Source organism: Lytechinus pictus, chromosome 2, assembly GCF_037042905.1.
Source record: "Lytechinus pictus isolate F3 Inbred chromosome 2, Lp3.0, whole genome shotgun sequence".
In the NCBI taxonomy this organism is placed as follows: Eukaryota; Metazoa; Echinodermata; class Echinoidea; order Temnopleuroida; family Toxopneustidae; genus Lytechinus; species Lytechinus pictus.
Genome location: NC_087246.1, coordinates 9,280,914 through 9,302,664, shown reverse-complemented (window position 1 = coordinate 9,302,664; position 21,751 = coordinate 9,280,914). Strand labels below are relative to the sequence as shown.

The window sequence follows — 21,751 nt, the reverse complement described above, 5'->3', positions numbered from 1 at the left end:
TATAAGAACATCCAAACATTTATTGCTCAAGGTTTGCATCTTGAAATAAATACAATTTACAAATTGGTTATGTACAGTACAGTATGTAGAAAAGATAGACAAAGGGTGTTTTCTTTCATATCCAATATGAACAAGAAATTATCAAAGCATAAACAAGTAATAGCAAACATGCAAATAAGTAAATTTGTAGATTTCATTCAAGTTAAAACAATCTTCAAACCAATTTACAAGGACGGTTCAAAAGAATTTTGTAGCACACACATGCATAGAGTATATTTTGACAGACCAAGTTAAGATCTAATCAGATATATCGGCCATTACATAAGCTACTGAATAGGTAACACATACAAACTATAAAAGTTAGTATAATTATCAACTAATGTGAACAATGTCACTTCTCTTCCCATCTCATACTTAAAATTACCTCCTTGTATTATTTCAAACTTTCTTTGACTATAACCAAACATCTCTCATCCTATATCCTACTTTGTCAATCCGGTGAGTCCTGTTACAGTTTACTGACCTGGGGGCCTGTTTCATAAAGCTGTTCGCAAGTTAAGAGTGACTTTAAGAACGACTGGTGAACCTTTCTTGTGGTAAATGATATTCACCATTAATGTTCATTGGTGATTATGCAGCACGTAAGAAAGGTTCATCAGTCGTTCTTAACTTACGAAAAGCTTTATGAAACACACACCAGGGGGGTGCTTCACAAAGTGTGTAGACACATCTTCTACCACATGCAATTGGTTTATCTTTGTGAAGCACTTCCAGATTTATAGAAAATTATCTTGGGTTCCAGTTTTTAGAATACATAACTGTGTTTGTTAAAATCAGCTTCTCCCCCTTATGTTTTTAGAATAGTAAATGAGAAATACTTAAATGTAATATGATACTAAACATATCTTTTTTGGGTATATGTATTTGAAGATTCTGATGAAATCTTATTTCAAGATAATTGTAACGTTACTTTGTATTGTGTTTGGAGATGAGACAAATGAGACATAATTTTATTGTTAAATAGGGGTAAGAGACCAGTTTTTAATTTACATTGTGCATATTTGAAAGTGTAGAAGAGACATATCATTGTACTTCAACTTCATTGTAAAGACAAGTAATTGGTTTAAGATTTCATGAGAGAAATTTAATCTAAAGGATAAGAGTCAATGAACCTCTTCCTAGATAATGGTCCTTGTTGGATATCTCTCTACATCCTATGAGCCTGCCATCAAGGGGGCCTGTCCAGTTGTTAATAGGGCATCTTCCTACACATAAAGATATATAAATTTATATGAATATAGCATTAATCAGTTATCAAAGAAATACAGAAGCAATCAGTCAATAATAAAGATATCAATTCACTATGAATGATTCCATGATGCCCATCAACAATGCTACAATGGAAAATCTGAATGTCGTATCATTTCAACGCAAAAATTCTATTGCAATTCTAACCAAACTAAATGGTTGATTTCAAGTTTGGTGTTCGGTCAATTTTAATGTCAGCATAGCACCAAACTTCCGCGGGTCCAGGGATGAATTTTACTAGGTGTTGAGATGTCAATAATGTGATCTGGATAAATCACTAAATTCAGAATAGGTTTTGGAGCTGGGGAACCAATCCAACTTGTGCTTCTAACGCCAACACCAAACTTGAAATCACCTATTGTCTCAGCCTAATAAGGCAGGAAAAGAACCATCAAATGAGCAAAAATTTGTCATTCCTATGGACAGTCAGGAAATTTAGTAGTAAGGAGCTGCATTCCACTTGGAGTAGAATATAAGGAACAAAAACCCTGAATAACTTTGTTAAACTTATAAGTAACGAAGGTATACTATGACAGATTTTCACTTATTGGAACAATTTGGATAGCTTATAACACTTATTGCTTTGATTTCTATTTCGGAGAATGAAATATGGATTTTCATCTATTCCTCTTTTTCATGTTGATATTTACTCCTTGACTTCTGTGTTATGTTATTCCCATAGGCTTTCAATAGGTATCACCTGACTCCAATAGATAACATGTTAATGTACATAAAATGCAGCCATGAAATAAAAGTAATGATAGGGAAGAATCATACTCATACAGAAATCAAATGTGAAATTACAAATGATTATAAACATCTTTAACAGTGAATCCTAAATCCTCTGAACCTTCTATAGGGGAACACATACCACCAACTCTGTAGCAATGTTGTGCATGAATTCTTCAAAGTTCTGCTTTTCTTTGAGGTACCGTTCACTTCTTGTTCCTTCTGAACGGACTGCTGAGGGCAGGCTTCGAAGGATGATCTGATTCAAGGGATGGCCAGTCTTATCCTGAGAGGTTCCTGAGAACTTGTTGAAATCACCAGCAATGTGGAGAAAATAGTCTCTTCTCTGTATGTGATATAATGAAGAAAAGCATAATATGAAGGCACCTCAATACATATTCCATTTACTCTTTATGTAGGCATACAGAAAGTTTCAAAATGTTTTACTTATTCAGCATATTCATCAACTGTTACTGTCACGATTATGGTGATTGGACATACACAAGTAGAAAAAAAATAAAGAAGTGCAAAACTTCTTTATTACATACAATACATGTACATGTATTTATCACCTTGGTCGATTCATCATAATCAAAATGACATTTTTGACATTTTTTTTTACATCAAATACTTCTGAAAATGGGGCAAACTTGCATAGTTGTATATGACAATGCTATTTATCAATAAACAGTACTCCTATGGGCAATTTGACATGCTCAATCTGATAGAAGTTGAAAGACAATGATGAACTGCTTACCGGTAGGGGTATATTCTGTCCCTGATAGAAGTGACCATCCCAGATGGAGACGATGGCCGAGGGATGACTAGGGTGAACCTTGATCAGTTTCTTCTCTACAGAGACCCTCATCCAAGATTCTAGGCTAGGAGAATCCATCAAACCCTTCAGGTATGGCTACAGTCAAGGAGGGGGAAATTGAATGGTGTTATTAACTTCATTAGATTTTTATATTTGTGGCATATAGTTATATATTAAGATGAATACAGGGATATAACGGTTCAAAATAAATCATACAAATAATATAATGTATCAAAATCAATCATACAAATAATATAAAGTATCTTGATCAAATCATTTTCTACTGTTTGATGAACACTGCGATGATGTATCATTTTGTGAGGGGCAAAATCATATGGTGATTCCAGTCACCAATGTTTCACACATTATGAAGCACATAATAATCCTGAATCATATAATTTTCAGAACCTCCTGTTTATACTGTAAACATAATTTCCTGGGGGAGGGGGGGGGGGATGTACTTAGTATAAATGTATGATACATATGTATCATGGTTGAGACCTCCATTTCCAGCCTAAATTTCCGTTCCAGAGCATTTGAATAGAAATTCCTATTTTTTCCCATTCCAGAGACCCTCAAATTTGTGAGTTCTCGTTCCATTATGAACTACTCAGCCAGTCGGAGCAGCGAGCTCAATTGGTGCAGAGCCATAGCGCCAGGCTGGCGAAGCTCCTCGCTCAAGCAGTTAGCCTGCACTAGCACGATATTCAATCTCGCAAGACGCGTAGCCACTACCAATTTCGCCTACTATCTAATGAGATCTGGAGACCCCCAATTTCATGTGGTCAGTTCCAGAGCATTGCATTTTTACCAATCGTTGATCCAAGAGCCGTTTTAGAGACCCATGTCTTAAGACCAAGATTTAGTTCCAGAGCCCGCGACTTTGGCGCGGCAAGTAGGTATCATGTTATAATTTGAGCCCTCCCCCCCCTGGAATACAGCATGAAGGCCATGTTAGTCATACTTTACAAAATTATCAAATTGCTTGTAGTGCAGATTGATGGGATGGATACATCATCCATTTCATTTTCTGTTGGGCCCTGCCTTGGGTAAGAGTGCTATTGATTCCAATTAGTCTTAACTATGCAAAGCAAGCCACACCATAATTCAATCATCTTAAATGTGTGTTGGTGTAATATATCAATTTCTATTATACAACATGGGGGATACCAACAAGAAACAGAGTGCTTCTCACCTTGTCTTTAACATTCTGAAAGATGGGCACTATGAAGGTTCCTTGAATGACACAATTCCTGTCAAAGATTGGAAGCAATCCCCAGCCTTTCGAGGAGGAGTTATTCAATGTCAGCTGACCTTTTCCCTTTGGAGCATGGACCACACCTTTACTGCGACCTGAGGGATCAACCTTGTAAACCACCTCAAGGCTGAAGAATTGAAGCAGTAGCACAGACTGTTCATCATAGACTGGCCGCAAAACCTGCAACAGAAAATACAAAGCACTAGAAGAAATTACAATTTGCTTGAAATAACTCAAATTGTTTCTTTCCCAATAACCACAAAGGACAAAAATACAAAGTTTTCAGCACTGAGTACCATTTAATGATATTTGTCAGCACTAGTAAGTGGTCATTCTGTAACAGTTAACAGTTAACTCAGAGACGGGTGCTTCTCATCAAATGAATACCAAGGATTCACAGTCAGAGCTCATAATTTATTGAGGAAATGATGGCCAGTCTCAGAACAAGAAAGGCATGGGTTCTCGGCTCAGATTACTGTGATGAGATTATTAATGTGGACTTATGTACTTTTAGTGCATGCATTGATGTTAACATGCAGTTATCAGCATTCATTTCATTGGTAAAGAAATCCATATTCATGCGAAATATGATGATATTTTATCTAACATTACATATTTTCAATTCAATTCATTTATTCTTTTCCTTTAAAAAACATAAAAATATGTACAGTTGAAATACACATGTATATACAAAAAAATAGATCAAATACATAAGCATAGTAAATTAATATTGTAAGTGATAGAAATAAATGGAAAATGGAACACCTGTAGAAATTTTTTTTTTTTAAAGCTTGTGAATGGCAGGAGTCCAAAAGTTAACAAAATACAAATATAATAATGATAATAATAATATTATGGCTTGATTATCAAATCAGGGGTCTAATAAGAGCCAACAATTTGGACATGGACTTTACCGTGGCCTTGTCCTTCCACCTTGGTGCCTTCATAAGACTGTCCAGGTCCATCTGTTTGGTCAAGAATGAGAGTAACCTGCTAGGGCTACTATCCCCAGACTCTAAGGTTGGTTGAGATGTTACTGGACCAGGCAGTATTCGGGTCAGTACAATGCTGTAACACTTTTCAGCTAGAGAGAGATGGAGAGATAGAGAGAGAGAGGGGGAATTAGCAAGATTTGAAATAAAGATATTCATTTATTGTCATCAGGCATCAAGCTGCCATCCCCTAGCCGTATCAAAGAATGTTAAATGAATCAGAGCCAAACAGAGCTCAGAATTGCTTGTGCTTGTCCTTAAATCAAACAAGTATATATTGTCTAAGAACATAAACTTTGCAAATTTGCTCTTTCCCTTTGGTTTAGAAAGTTATATTTGCTATGCAAGAAACATGGACTTTTCTTCAATAATAATGACACAGTTGATTTATGTAGTGCACTTTCCATCTTAATTAGATAACTGTAGCACTCTAGAGCAAATAACATTGAAGACATGCTATAGGTTAAAAACTTCAACAATGAATGGGCAAAACATGAAAAACGTATATATACATGTATGCAAACATAAACTTAACAAAATATACATTTAATTCATAATACTTCATACCTTGCAAACCATATGCTGCTCTTACTTTGATGGCTACCCCTGTATCTCTCTCATAATCCACACATCTCTCAATCTCTAGCAATGGAGGCAGTTTCTGTGCAGGTTGGTGTTTGGCTTCAAGTCTCTTTGTCATCCATGTTAATATCTCTTCATCTGACATTTTTGACCAGGAGTCAGCCATCTTGTTTTCTTTCAGGTGATCATTGGTGTCTGGGTCTTGTTTATTATCGTTAGTAAAAGAGGCTTCTCTGTCGTCTATAGAGATTGAAAAATGGAGAGAGAGCTTTATAGAGTATTACTGGAAAATTATGAACAGTAATACATCCATATTATTCACATTCCTTACTGTAAGATCTGGAAAAAATGAAATATTCTTTGATTCATATAAAAGATTAAAAAGATAACGTGAGTGTGTGAACCCAACAGATCTCTCATTTGTATATCAGCCATGATGCGCAGATAACTCTTTTTTTAAAATAAGCAAAATTTTAAACTGCCATAATTTTCTGACATTACATACAAATTTAATGAAACTTTCAGCATTATACTTGACTGTTTAATTTTGTTCAATTTATTCAAATCAACTTTTTGCTGGAGTGGATTTGACTTTGAGCTCACAAAGGGAAAATAAGGTGGTATGGTAATTCAAGGACAGATCTATTGTCACAAATTTTGATATATTACCTTCACTCTTTGCCAGCTCCAAGGCAGAATCTTTAACCATCTTCTTCCAATCCTGCTTTGCCTTGTAATGTTCAATCACATTGATCTCTGATTCTGTTGGTTTGCTAAGATCAGACTGATAGTACCCACTGATGTAGGGTAATGGATCTATGAATTCCTGCATTAAAACCATAAAATAAGGGGTTGAGACATATAAAGCTGCTCACACCTAGAGAGTCACTGCCCCAAAGTCAAACACGTCTCTCAGTCTTTATACATACCAAGGAGGGCTTGGCCGTGAAACTCATTTCCTTCACCTCCCATCATAGACAGATTTAAGAATTGTGTAAATTCAAATTAATATTAGTTTGTTGTAAGAAATTTATTTCAAATTACGGTTTATAGTTTGGTAAATACGGGCTACTTTTCATCATATCATTATGATACCATCAGCTCCCCCCCCCAAAAAAAGAGGACTAAAATCAGGTATTGCCATGATCATTCAGACAGGTGACAAAGTTCTGCAACATTTTGTACACATCGTCAATGGGATGTGAGGTGTCAATGAAAGTGTTCAGGCAAGGGAAATTGTTGACCAAATGAATATTTAAAAAAAGTTAGGGAAAATTGATCTGTCCAAAGGTATGCAGACAAAGTAATTACATCATTCAACAAGAATCATGACACCATGACTTCATGATGAAAATATCACAAGACTTTTCCATGCATGAATGATCAGAAGACAACTGAAAATAATGTGAAGCTAATACGAATAAACAATGAAAATCCTAATCAAAAGTCTTTGCACCATCCTTCCGTAACTCTATTCCTCTCCACCCTCTTGGTTTTATCAGTGGTTTTACATACCTCAGAACATGGTAGTAATCTGAGAAGGATAGAGGAGCCTGGAATTGATGGTAAATGATCCAGAGATCTCGGTAGGATAGGAGGGCGGGATGCTGGATACCCTGATCTAAGACGCATCTGATGACCTCCAATGTTTAGCTGAACAGCAAGAAAGATGAGATAAAAAGCAGTTCAAGACATATTGTTAGAAAATTCATATTTCAGAATGGATTTTGATTTTTTTCTACCAACTGCATACAAAGAATTCATGCTTTTCGATTATCAAAATTGCCTCCCTCTTGAAGTTAAAAAAAAGAAAAAACTTCCATCTTTTCATTATTTAATCAATCTTCCAGATATTCCTACACCTTCTGCAAGAACCACACCTTGGACATGTTGAATCAAATACAGTGACCAAAACAGTCCTATATACCAGTAAGAGTATATCGTTTTGATTGAGATAAAATATTATGTATTTCAATTTTGGTATTTACTTGCTCACAAAGATATAAGCCATGTCCACTTGCAGACTAAATACAAGGGGACAAAGGGCTACCTGTATTCACCTCCAAATATATAAAAATAGCACTTGTAAGTAGCAAAAAAGGGATCCAGTATACTGCTTTGGGTTCAGAACAAACATTTTCATGCCTGAATAGAAGTAGGAAAATGGCCCCACAGTATAGAAAATATTAGCCCCCTTTCCCCACTTACATGTTTCTCTGAATCTTTACAGTACACAATTGATTCCGACTCCAAAAGCAATGGATGGTATGTGATTCAAAACAACATAAAAGTTGGTCTGGTAATGGATTGGTTGGTGTACATGTTAGATAATGTTGAGTGTACAATCATAGCTTCTAGTCAATCTTGTACTATCAAAATAAAAAAAAGGGCAAATAACTCTAGTCCATACTCACCTTTTTGGTCTTGTCATTGTAGACCTTCAGAAGATAGACTCCCAGAACAACCACCTGATGGGTATATCTATCCACAGTCCAGACTCGTATCTCAACAAGCTGGTCTAATATTCCTTTAGCAATTTTTACCCTCCAGGTGAACTTTGGACATCGACCAAGAGAGGTCAGGTCAGGCAGGGCCTTAATGTCAAAGGGCATACCCTCGTGTTCAGTCGTGAATCTTCCAGTGACTGTAACCTGAGATTTTTATTCAAAATGTAGACATATTTTGTTTACTGAATTCATGTAATAGTGTATTACACCATATTAAGTTTTGTCATCAAGTGAGATGTTGCCTGGTTGTCCATCTCAACGACATTTCCCATTCAATAGCATTCAGGGTTGGCATGAACAAAATCAGTTGTATACACAAACAATTCATATTACATTGATTGATTGAATTTAGTAATTTACGAATGTGAATGAATTGCATGATTGATGTGACTGAATACATTAAATTCACATGCATCAGTCAAAAGACTGCTTTTCAGCAAGATGTTATATGTTATATTTCAGGTAGCTCGAAGTGGAGATTGGTATGAAAAATAAAACGATCACGCTACTAGTGCAATGATAGATTCTTCATTGACCCAAATACCTCTATTTATATTCATCTATGGATTGTTTCATGAAAGTTGTCAGCACTGACAAGTTGTCTTTCTCTGACAGTTACCATAGTAACAGAGCTCAATGCTTCTTAGCCATTGGAAACCTAGAAATTCATTTAAATTATCAACACTGCCAATTTTCTTGAAATGCCTCCCACATCTATTTACGCCACTTTTATAATAATTTTAACAAATACAACACAGTACATGTATATTTCTTTACTATTCATGTCACCTGGCTTGTCATTAAGACAAGAAAGATGAACAAAACGATTGAAAAAACAGACCTTGACTATGGTAGCATTGTCTGGCAGGAAACGTACAGCATCTATGTAGAGATCAAAGCCTTCCTTCAGAGTAGGTGCTTCTGGTAGGTCTGCTGACTTCATGGTGTCAAAGGGTACCCAGACCGGTTCTTCCTCGATCAGTGGTGAGGAGGACGGGAGACCTGGGGAATCATCTTTTCTGTCTCAGCAAGAAAGGAGAGGGGTTAATAATAATTATAGAGTGCATATCAGGAGTGAGCTAATTATAAGGACCACAAGCCACAAAGGAGGTTGAAAGAGTTTCAAGGAAGTGGGCTCAATTCATGTTTATTAATTGCTATGGTTTGACAAAAGGGTTTATTCAAATTGAGGTAAACCATGGTCTCGAACCATAGCAACAAGTGTACGTTTACTGCCCTTTATTAGAGCTTTCTCATTGTTACTTGTTAGTTCCCAATAAATGCAAAATATATATACAAACAAGTGGAATGCCTCTGGCCGTCTCACCTGCATCACACGATTCAATATAGCAGCAGTGCTGATTTTGAAAACTACTATAACTCGCACAAGATGTTCAGTGATACTTGGTTACTCTTATTTCCACGTTTTATGAACTAGACCAATACACTTATAGAGATATGATGGCAATTCAACAAATACCCCCAACGTGGCCAAAGTTCTTTGACCTTACATGACCTTTGACCTGATCATGTGACCTGAAACTCGCACAGGATGTTCAGTGATACTTGATTACTATTATGTCCAAGTTTTATGAACTAGACCAACACACTTTCAAATTTATGGCTGTAATTCAACAAATACCCCAATTTGGCCAAAGTTCATTGACCCTAAATGACCTTTGACCTTGATCATGTGACCTGAAACTTGCACAGGATGTTCAGTAATACTTGATTACTATTATGTCCAAGTTTCATGAATCAGATCCATAAACATTCAAAGTTATGATGGTAATTCAACAGATACCCCCATTCGGCCAAAGTTCATTGACCCTAAATGACCTTTGACCTTGGTCATGTGATGTGAAACTCACGCAGGATGTTCAGTGATACTTGATTAACCTTATGTATAAGTTTCATGAACTAGGTCCATATATTTTCTAAGTTATGATGACATTTCAAAAACTTAACCTTAGGTTAAGATTTTGATGTTGATTCCCCCAACATGGTCTAAGTTCATTGACCCTAAATGACCTTTGACCTTGGTCATGTGACATGAAACTCAGGCAGGATGTTCAGTAATACTTGATTAACCTTATGGCCAAGTTTCATGAACTAGGTCCATATACTTTCTAAGTTATGCTGTCATTTCAAAAACTTAACCTCAGGTTAAGATTTGGTGTTGACGCCGCCGCCGCCGCCGCCGTCGCCGCCGCCGTCGGAAAAGCGGCGCCTATAGTCTCACTCTGCTATGCAGGTGAGACAAAAATGCATGAAATATGTGGAAAGAAATCTCTCTAATAACTATTTATCATTCTTTAAATTCTCAACCCAATTATCATATACAAGGGTTTCACTTTATTTTAGTTGAGTTTTCAAAAGAACATAAAGTCAAGACTACAATGTTGCCCAGATGTCACTTACCTTTTATGTTGAAGACTGGTTTCAGAACCCTCAACTTGATCCCCAGAAGGTTCAGTCTCTCGATGACTTGAACTGATACTTGGTATATGTCTCTGACTTCCCTCTTGTGAGGCTTGGGACAAGGGGTGTGGCTTTGTAATAGGAAGGGATACTTTGGACTGTGTGGCTATGGATGGAGGAGGGGCTACTGAAGTAGGAGGAGCTATAGATACAGGAGGGGCTTGGGAAGTCGGAGAGACCATGGAAGGAGGAGTGGCTTTGGCTAATGGAAGGGCAGTCCCTTGTGGTTTATTAGTAATGTTAATAGGAATGCTATGGATAAGGTGTGCATAGTGAGATGGGTCAAATGTCACAGGTGGACTAGAAGGTTTTCTATATTGGAGGGTGCAATTAGAAGTCAAGAAAGTAAAGACACCAGTGAAAAGAAAGTATTACACAAACAGTCACCAATATCATTAACAATACAGTGCAAACTGACATGAAATCTGCAAGAAAAACAATAGAAGCAAAAGGCACTCAATACCTCAATACAACAATTAAAAATTTCAAAATTTTCTCTTTTTTCAAATAAGGGAAAGGGGAATGAAGTTTTATAAAGGGAATGAAAATAGAAATTTCTTTATTTTTGTCATTTATTCACCATGATTTTAAATGATTTTTACGGTGGGCAGAAGACTCTTTCTTTGGCATGATTTAATTCCTAGTTGCAAATTACTTTCACAAAATATGCTGAACACATACAAAAGACACACAAGAAATACATACATGTATTAGCTCCCACTAACAATGCAACAAAATAAGAAGCAGTTTTTTTTAGCAGAAGACAAATAAACAAATACATTCATGTGCATGTGATACAGAGTGCCTTACTTCTTTCTATAAGATACACCACCACCATATGAGCAACATAATGACAATACATAAAAATACAAAACAACAATATTTATATTCATTCTTATTAGAACATAAATACAACAATTAAGAAGTGAATGTACACATAATTGCAACAACCAAGTTCTTAATCAAACTCACTTTTTCCTCTTTGTAAATATTTAGTGCCTTCATTGAAACATTTTTTGTGAGTGTCTAGATTTTTACTTTGACGATGATTCAAGATTATAATCTAATCAGAGGCAATATTAAGTATAGCCATCTATTTGAATGAAATATGACTACACATTCATTTGTATTTTCAAATACTCATTGAAAAAAAATTGATTAAGAACTATAATCTCAAATAATGTTTTTTCAAAGAATAATTATTTCACAGAAGCATTTTTTTCAACTAATTTAAGATACTCAAGCAAACAGAAGTATTCCCAATTCTTCAACAGAGAGTTTGATAGAGCAAGCTTGAAATTACGCAAGTACAATGTGCATTGTTTTAGATACCGTGCAAAGACCCAGATGCCAAACTAGAATGCAGGCTAAGAGGGGGTGAGACTTTACCCTCTTGAGGGAGTCCGGGTGGAGGAGGGGTAATAACAGGGGTGCGTCCATGCACCCCTGCTGGAGTAATGGTTTTTACAGGAGGTAGTGGGCTTGGTTTAGGAGTTGGTGTAGCCATCTGGGGGGAGGGGTACAGAGAAGGGGACTCTACATGGGGTGTTTTTACTGGCCTAAGAGGGGAACGTCTTTTCACTTTTAGAGCCAACTCAGAGGGCACACTAGGATTTAGAGGACTATTATACGGAAAGTAAAAAAATAATAATTTGAGTAATTCAACATATTCATTTAAAAATGAAGAAATTAAAATCCTTATGATGAAAACTTGTATAATGGAAGCCTTAAAACTTCATAACCTTACTTGAGAGAAGCCTTAAGAATTCATAAAATTTAGTAAAACCCAACAGCAAAGTATCTACCTTGTTTATCATTTATGCAAATTTTCTTCTCAAGATAAAATGTTTCCATTTCTCATAAGTACATGTATTTTACAAAAAGTCATTTCGTAATAAATTTGGTTCCAGATAAGATATTTAAAGTCTTCATAGTCCTGCAAATACTATATGTTCTACATACATAGCTACACACATGGTATTAGATCATTACAATGGCTGTAGCTAAACTAATATATGCCATAAAGCATTCAAGGAATAAATCCTGCCAGATACTCATTCACCTCACCTGGGTAGAGTGCTGCACAATGTGGATTGATGATCTTACTAAAGGATATTATCGCCTGGATTACGATTCATACCCAAGACCCTCTTATTAAAGGCTAAGAGTAAGGACCCATAAATCACTCATAATACTTCCATTATAAATTCTACAGTAAATCTATAAAGATGATTGCAACAGATATAAAGATTTGCAACAAAAACAAGCCTGCATATGACATATACATTTTCTTACCTCTCAGGTTTGGTCACTGGACGTCTGTTCATAGTAGGAACACTAGTCAAATTACCCTCATGCTCTAGATGTTGGAAGGCTTTTTGTATGTCCTTGGTGTACAGCTTGCAGGGCTCACTGACAAATATCTATTGCAAATAAGAAATCCAAGGGAATCATAATGCCAGCGGAATAAGAGATGAATCACAGATTGCCGGCATTCATAGGGAATTTAAAACCATTAGGGCGTTTACACTAACAGGTGATGTCCATCACACAGAGAGATATCAGATTCGATGATCAATGGATGTTATGTAATGAACAGTATAATACACTCATCGCATAAAACTGCTTAAGTCATTATCTCACATTCCCTGTCTCAACTGCCAGAAGAAGGCAAAGCACCTTGTGTGATGGAGCACTCAGCAGTGTGATTTGCTGAGTCCTCAACATGTCTTTACTTGTGGTTTTATTGATGATATTTCTAAGCTTCTACCATTCCCTCTAACATATTATTACCTGTTTCATGACATGGTAGTCCTGTGCTGTATCCATGAAGTTTTTTCTGAGCAGCAGAAGGAGTGAGAGACAGAGTCTGGAGAGGACTTGATGATTCCATCCACTCATAAAACACTGGTCCCAGATAAAGAGAGTAGTCTGAGTGTCGCATACACCAACAAAACCCTGATGTGATATAAAATCAAGATATATCAGGCACACTCAGAGATTTGGGACTTAATTGAGCAACTTTAAATCTTTAATTATACAGTAGTTTAAGAAGAGACACATGATTTTGTTTTAATATTCTGTACAGTATATACAAATACAGTCAATGCTGTGTTCACAGCGACCTCTCTAAAAGCTGCCACCTGCCTATAGTGACCACTAAAACTGATTTCCAATGAGACAGATTATGTGAATAAGATCTGTCCATAGCAGTCACCTGTCTATAAAGGCCACATTTTGCGTTTCCCTTCGGTGGCCATTGCAGACAGCTCTCACTGCATTTGATATATAGGTTTACATGAAAAATTGTCTCCTAGGAATTATGTGAGCCATTTCAACACTGTATCAACCTTACAGATGAAAAGCAACGTGTTACTCTCTCACCTCTCCAAGCCATTTCCTGAGAAACATGAGAGGACTTGCTAGCATCTCCCTCTCTTCCCTACTTCCTGTTGCCATAGCAGCAGGATCATGCTGGACTTGAGTTGTTAGAGATGATGCTTTGTGTTGCTCTTGCTGTATCTGGTGCACAAAGAAATCCTGCAGGAATGAAAAAAAAATACTATTCTAGTTCTCATCTCTATAGAAAAATAGTAAGTTTGTTCAGTAATCATTGACAACGTTACAGAGTTATGCAGTAAAACCATGGGAATTCTCTCATTTTCTTGAAGAGGTATTAGAAATATGACTAGTCTGACCATGTGCTGGCTATCATAGGCCTGCTAGAAGGCCAATCATATGGTGGCAGCATTTAGTGCTCTAATCATCAAGAAAAAAATTAATGGCTTGCTAGAAGGTCATCTTAGAGTTAACGTTGCTTTTCTGGATAAATAAAATATATTATTTTTAAAATGTAACTTGGGGACTTGTGGTCTAAGAAATTTAGTAGCATTGGATGTGTGTACGCATGAATATTTCTTAAACCATATTATGTAAGAAAATGAATACACTGATATTTTAAATTGGACTAATGAATTGAAATAAAATTGAGATTGACGATTTACCTTAGGGTCAAGCTTGACGTTGGTTTTGCTGCACTTTACAAGATGGTTGAAGAAATCTGGATCTTCTTTCTCTAAGACCTGCATCACATCTTGTGCCACAGTCAAGATTTCCGACCAACGAGGGAAGGTGTAGCTCCGAAGCAGATGCAGCTGAAGAGCTAGTTCATAGGGAAGGTCTTCAGCATCTAAGGGACAATAAGTTCAGTGAAACCTGGGATCACTCTCAATTTCATGAGAGACAGATTATCATTATGTTCTTTACAGGTGTTTGTTTCCATTTTAATACCAAAATAATTTTCTGGATACTTAATTGAAGCAGAAAGCAGTACTCACTCATTGACCCAAGAAGACCAGTAGACCTGCAATCCTTTCAGCATCATAATTGAGAGAACATCATCATCATCATGATCATCATCATCATCGTCTTCGTCATCATGATCGTGATCATCATCATCATCGTCGTAGTCTTTGTCATCATCGTCATCATCATCATCATCATCGTCTTCATCATCATCATCATCATCATCATCATCATCATCATCGTCATCATTGTTATCATGATCAATAATATCACCATATCATCAATGTCATTTTAATCTTTATCATCACCATGACATGATTATCACAACTGACACCATCATAATCACAGTAGCAGCTCTGGGGGAAGGGGGGGGGGGAGTAGAGCCCAACCCTCTGCCCTTCCTGCCATCAAATGGGGGTGATGATGGAGTGCTCATGATCTCCATTTTTTTCTTGCTTGACAAACAAGAAATCACGAGTTACGCCTGCTTTCGTGATCAATAAAAGATGCAATATGATCTTTTGACCCCTAGATGACCTTTGAGCTTATCATCCTCAAGAACACACGTGTGGTATTTCCCATAGATCATTTGTACTAGTATGAACACCAAAGATGGCGATATAAAGAAATGAGAGCAAGTTGAACAAAAACTTGAAAAAGGGATGGACATGACCTCATATCATTTGACCTTTTAACCGTTAGACAACCTTTGACCCCATCGTCCTCATGAACACACATGTGGTATTGCCAAAGAATCATTTGTACCAAGTGTAACCATAACTGATACAGAAATAAAGAAATGAGAGCAGTTCGAACAAAAGATTGACCTTTTGTCCCCTTGTTGACCTTTGAACCCACCTTCCTCAACAACACACATGTGATATTACCTAAGGATCATATGTACCAAGTATAAACATAATTGATGCAAAAATAGAGAAATGAGAGCAAGTTGAACAACATTTTCGAACAGACCAACAGGAAAAGTGATTATTAGATCTCTACCGAACTTCGTTCAGGCGAGACAAAAATTGCTGACAGGAAAGTCGTGAATGATGGTGGGTGATCTCTTTGTAAGAAGTTAAGTCCGCTTGTGAGCTACAGATCAATCCTGGATCCCTCACTGCATCAACATCACCATTTGTCATCATCACTCTTTTCATCACAATCTTTCATTTTCAACTAAGTGTGCTCCATTGAAATCTATTCCCATTAGACATCACACTCATTACAGTGATAATAAGTAGTTATCAACACTAATACAATTATCATGATGTCAGCAATCACTATTATCAATATTTATACCTTGTGTATCTCCTTGAGTTTTCTCTATGAGGGCCAGATGAAGTGGATAGAGCCAATGGATAAAGTAAGGTTGGTAGCTTCTATCAAACACATATAAAATGTTGAGGGCTTCCCTGGCATGCTTGGGGATTGTCTGTCCCCTATGCTTCAACAAACATGGTGTGTTACTATATTTCTGGGAAAAACATGAAAGAAAGTAGGAAAATAGTAAAATTCAGAATAGAAAGCAGTGAGATCAATGTACTAAAAACCTCTTTTTAAAAATTGTATACAAAATTGTATAAATTGAAAAGTAAGAAAAATTTATATTACAATATCCTTCACAATAGAACATACACACAAAGTCATAATTCAAACTGAATGTGAAAAGTCCGTTCTGTATAGAGTTGAAGTCAAATTAATTGAAATATCTAAATTAATACACCATTCAAAACCATTTTATATAAAAACAAATAACCATACCCCAAAACAAGTATATGCATACAAGGCATCACAAACTTTCCAATATAAAGAAAAACAAGCAAAATATAGACAATGAAGTCAAATATATGAAGAGCTGATGAAGACAAACCTCCTGTATTGCTGTCTCTAGCAGACCATTAATTGATGAGTTGGTTGTCATGGTAATACCAAGCTCTGCCTTGCCTCTCATCACTGTTTTAGCAAAGTTTTGTCTCAAAAACCATTCTGAGCTTCTGTGTGGATCAAAGAAATACGGGAAAGGCGACAAATAATGGCATGACTAAAGCATATTGATATTCATCAAACATTTGATAATGCCCTATGGGTGAAAATTCATGTAATTTCATTGAATTCAGAGCTTTCATTTAATTCTGAGTTTGGTATTTCACCGACCCAAACCGACTGAACACTTATATATATAATTGATTATATTTTATATATATATAATTAATAAGACCTAAGAATATAATTAAGAACAGTAATCACTTGACAACATCGATCAACATGGTGAAATATAATACTAATTAGTTACCTATCTAGTACAAATATCTACTAAACAAATTACTCAATACTATTACTTTAGCACAGTGTAGGTACTAAAACAAGTATTCACAGCATCTAAAGATTTCAATCCTGCAAGTACTTATCACACCTGGGTTAACAGCGGCAAACTCAGATTCATGACTTGTCAGAGGAATATCATGCAGCAAGTCAAGTCTACATCAATAAAAGAGAACTACAATGGAGAATATGTGAAAGGGGGAAGGGAAGTTTATTTTTAACTTAAGAAATGCAAGAGTGAACTTACTTCTCTCCTTGATGTGTATCTTTGTAATTCCTAAGCATAATCTCATTCCAGATCTTATGCCTCAGACTGCCTGGTAGCTGTCTACCCATCAACCTCCTGCATACCTCATCCAGGCGACTAGGGTCACGACGAAGGATAGCACAAAGTGACTTTCCAAGAAGGTCACTTGTCTGACCCCAACAATTCGGGACAGTGGTGGTGGGTGTGGAGCCTTTGTCATGGTTATTGGTTAAATTGGATGGTGGGGTGGATAAAGGAGAGATTTCCCTGTGATTGAGACTAGGTTTGACATCATGAAGATTGGTCAGCTGGGACTTGATGGTTGGGTGAGATGGATCGGAGCTGGAGCTAGGAGGAAGAGTCATTCCTTCTTGCATAAGGTATCTATATTAGAAATCATAAAAATATAAATTATACAAGAAGACATAGAAAATTTGGGTGTTGATCATTTCTATCTGGGCCATTCCTATGGAATAAACTTCCACATAAGGACATCCACACTACTTCATGTTTAGCACCTTCAAAATCTCACTAAATAATACCTAGCAATTCAAACAAGTTTTTTCAGTAAAATAACTCATCCCATCTTTCTTAGTATAAGTTTCTATTTTGTTTTCTTGTATTTTCTTTACGAGACCATCAGCATCAACTCATGATGGATATTGGCGCATTAAAAATATTCATATTATTAAAGGGGAATCCAGCACTGGTCATAATACGTTGTGTTTGAAAGGAGAAAAATAAATAAAACAGAATGGTGAAAGTTTGAAAGAAATCGGACAAGCAATAAGAAAGTTATGGCTGTTTTAAAATTGAGATCTCTAAGACTATGCAAATTTCAAATTGGCAACTGGGTAAGTAAATTATGACAAGAGGCAAGGACAACTTTCCCATAGGCCATGTACTTTATTATCAGTGATTTGTGGTTTTCTCCGAAGTACCCATTCCCCTGGGGCTGTAATCTAAATATAGCCTAGGTAGTACATTGTTGTATTTCCTCATGAAAGAAAAATACAATTTGAAGTAAAACATTTGAAAAAAATGTAATTTTAGTAATTTTATGTATTGGAGTACATGGAAGAGTAGTCCTTGCCTTACATCACTTTGACATCACATTTGTTGACAATCTGAAATCTCCATAGGTATTAAAGTGATTACTAATATTTACAACTTTTAAAAATTCATAATTTTCTTATTGTTTGTCCGATATTGTTCAAACTTTCACCTATCAACTTGTCTGATTTTCCTTTTTCCTCTAAAAGCAAGTTTTTATTTGGGTTGGATTCCCCTTTAATAGTTTTTGGTGAAACAATACAGTCAGTCGGCAAGCCCCTGTGTTAATGAGCAAATGAGCAAGATTTATCCAAGTCCTCTCGTGGCTGAATTCATGTCCCTGCAAAATCTCGTGAATTGTGAGACTTTCTTTCTCAAAGAATTTAACCACTTTTTCCTTGAGTAATATTGATTATTTTTGTACCATGGGCAAGAGTAAATGTTACTCTTTTATATCGGTCATTTCTTTTGAATGAAATATTTTGATAAATAAGTGAATTTTTTACCTGAAAAGATGCATCAAACATAATTTTCTTCCTCTGTTTTCACTTGCAAATTGTGCAACATTTTGTGTTTTAGGCACCTACATTATTTATATCATCAGAAAGCTCAAACTCTATACTTTCTTACAATGTCACTCTTGATATGTGGCATCTTTTAGATGGGTCAGCAGCCAGCTTTTTCCATCAAGATGCAAGACGAGATTTCTGAAATTTCTGAGTAACATAAAATCCAGAGTTCTGATTGGCTGAATACTGTTTTCAAAACAAACAGGCGCGGGTAATTTGAAGAGATTACCACATGGTGAGTGTGACCTTGCAGAGGCCCAGTGTGGGGAACATTGGAATTTGCGTGGGTGTGTGGACTCTATGACCAATCAGAGCGCAGTATTCTTGTTTTTGAGCTGCAAAATGTACTTGGCCTATGAAAAGCTGGCTGCTGACCCATCTTAAATACATCTTCTTATAAAAATTATATCATATTAAAGCTTAGATCTTCAGCTTTATCATGATTTAAAAATCATTTGTGCCCAAACAGAAATTTAGTGTGAAAACAACAACTTTTGTTGCATGAAAAAAAATATTTTGTTTCATGTTTTAGATCAAAAGTTTTTCCTATATTACAACATTCTTTTAAAAATCCAAACACATGACCTTAAAGAATGATTCTTCTTCTTTACAAAGATACCAAAAACATGAAATTTGGTCAATATTTAGAGCAGCAATGGCCGAATAAAAAGAGGTGTTTTGGTTCGCACCAAGCTCATTAACTATGCAAAAACCCTCTAGTCATGAATATCACTTGGATAAAAGAAGCTACTTTTTCAGGGCTTGCGGACTGACTGAATATACTTGCAATCTTGTAACTCAAGGAAGAGATTATGATGATAACATAGTCTTATTTGTTCAGACCTTTACTATCAGAGACAAACTAAAAGCGACTATTTTTGTGACCTCACAGATTTTTAGAGTAGTAACCTAAAACAACAACCTGTCAATATTGGGTGACTGGAGTAGAAAAAACAACTATAAAAAGAAAAATATTTTCAAACAGTACCGATCAATATTTTAATGAGAATTACAGGCTATTAAGAACTCTATCAAGTGATTATTACAATTTAAAAAAAATGTAATTTCCAATAACCTGTGCATTCCTGCTCTGAAAACGGCATCCATGTGGGAAATGGTATCGATCACTTCTTCTGGTACCTGCACTGGTGCTGGAGATGGTGATGATAGGGTGAGAGAGGAACTGTCACCCGTCTTATTCTTGGATACCAGGTAACCACAGTCTGTAGCTGCTTGGTCTAGTTTCTCTTTCAGCAGAAGCTGGGTTGCCTGCAGGATTAATTTCCTTTCTTCAGGACTGCAGCTTTCACGGTCCTAAAGTTCCATCACAAAAATATGAAAATGAACCTTTGTTCTTGTTAACGAAATTTCTCAAGATCTATCAAGAATAGGATGTACCATGGATGTAATAATACTACTTGACATCTATGCGTCCATCAGGCAAAGGTTCTTAAGATCAAGTGGGAGAGTGAGGTGTTGTGGTAGATATGTCACTGTACTGTAGATTGCAAGGTTTGAAGGTTCAAATGCTTGTGATCTACAGTCTGTTAAAACAGAAAAACTCAAAATACACATCTGTGACTTTGTTGAGAAAAACATAAATTTTTTTGAAATTCTTTGAAATGATATAATGAAAATTGTTTGTTATAATTCTTATACATACTTGACAAAGAGAAGTACCTGCAGGGCCTATTGTATTAATTTTCTTTGTGTACAAAGTACAAAAAATAGCATTTATATAAGTATGAATTGGTGAGGTATGCCATGCAACACAAATTGTAATACTTAAGTCTCCATCTTCTGAACACATGATGGAGGGGGTAGTATTCAACTGTCATTAAGCTGTTAAAATCACCCTTAAATTTCTAAACCGTAACATGTCGCTGCAATTGTCAGATTATGCTATCAAGAGATATGTGCTATTGAATAGTGTACAGATTAGTTCAAATCTAATTGCTAATATTAAAAAATAAATGTGTGTTTGTACATATCCAGAAAATATAATTTAGACTAAAATCTTAATAGCACAAACCTTTGTGGGTTTGTCCCACATCCATTTGCTGAGGTACTTCTGAAGGAATCCTGACCCAAGCATATCAAAGATGGCTGCTCTTTTATCTCTATCAGTCAACTCTGGTTGGATCCTCTTGGCGAGGACCTGGCTTAACCTATCATAGATCTGATGCCATGGTGATCCTGGTAATAATGTTTCCTGGATGGCAGTGTCTAGCCAGTGATGACTGTACGGCCGGTAAGAGCTCATCAGGTCATCAGCGTTCAATGCCATAGTGATTCAGGTTTCCATAAAATCAGTTTCTTGGTAAATGGATTGTACTTGGTGAACACTGCACAGAAGTTTGAAGTTCTATGTTTCAAGTCATGTATGTTCATGTAAAAAAAACATGAATTTCCCTTACTCTTGATACATGCAGAGTCATGCATTGTCTTTGGCAATGTTATTCTTCATAATGAGCACTTTGTATGAATATGACGGAAAGAAAATCACTAACTTCTGTTGCTGATAGAATGACACAAAATATTTTCACTTTTCAGCATCCTTGATTCATTGTTCAATCCA

The 21,751-nt window shown here is 36.1% G+C and overlaps 1 protein-coding gene across 1 annotated transcript; it reads right to left on the bottom strand.

Annotated features, from left to right (window-relative positions):
- Positions 1–21,534, bottom strand: LOC129254856 (uncharacterized). The gene is made up of 20 exons (XM_054893393.2): positions 21,206–21,534; positions 20,249–20,487; positions 17,552–17,935; positions 16,853–16,976; positions 16,282–16,456; positions 14,679–14,863; positions 14,059–14,214; positions 13,468–13,632; positions 12,970–13,097; positions 10,615–10,986; positions 9,035–9,212; positions 8,101–8,337; positions 7,202–7,339; positions 6,356–6,512; positions 5,672–5,926; positions 5,027–5,196; positions 4,050–4,292; positions 2,795–2,950; positions 2,180–2,383; positions 1–1,265 (listed from the first exon to the last, which is right to left on the bottom strand). Exons 1-20 carry the CDS (start codon positions 21,458–21,460, stop codon positions 1,215–1,217), a joined length of 3,972 nt encoding a protein of 1,323 aa, XP_054749368.2. The 5' UTR covers positions 21,461–21,534; the 3' UTR covers positions 1–1,214.
- Between the last annotated feature and the right edge of the window lie 217 nt (positions 21,535–21,751).

Excerpts from the sequence above, each read along its gene's own strand:
- LOC129254856 (XM_054893393.2), bottom strand. The coding sequence starts at position 21,460 with ATGGCATTGAACGCTGATGACCTGATGAGCTCTTACCGGCCGTACAGT. Across the intron at positions 16,457-16,852 it reads TAGAGACAGCAATACAGGAG|AAATATAGTAACACACCATG; the intron begins GTTTGTCTTCAT and ends TGTTTTTCCCAG. Across the intron at positions 1,266-2,179 it reads ACATTGCTACAGAGTTGGTG|GAAGATGCCCTATTAACAAC; the intron begins GTATGTGTTCCC and ends CTTTATGTGTAG.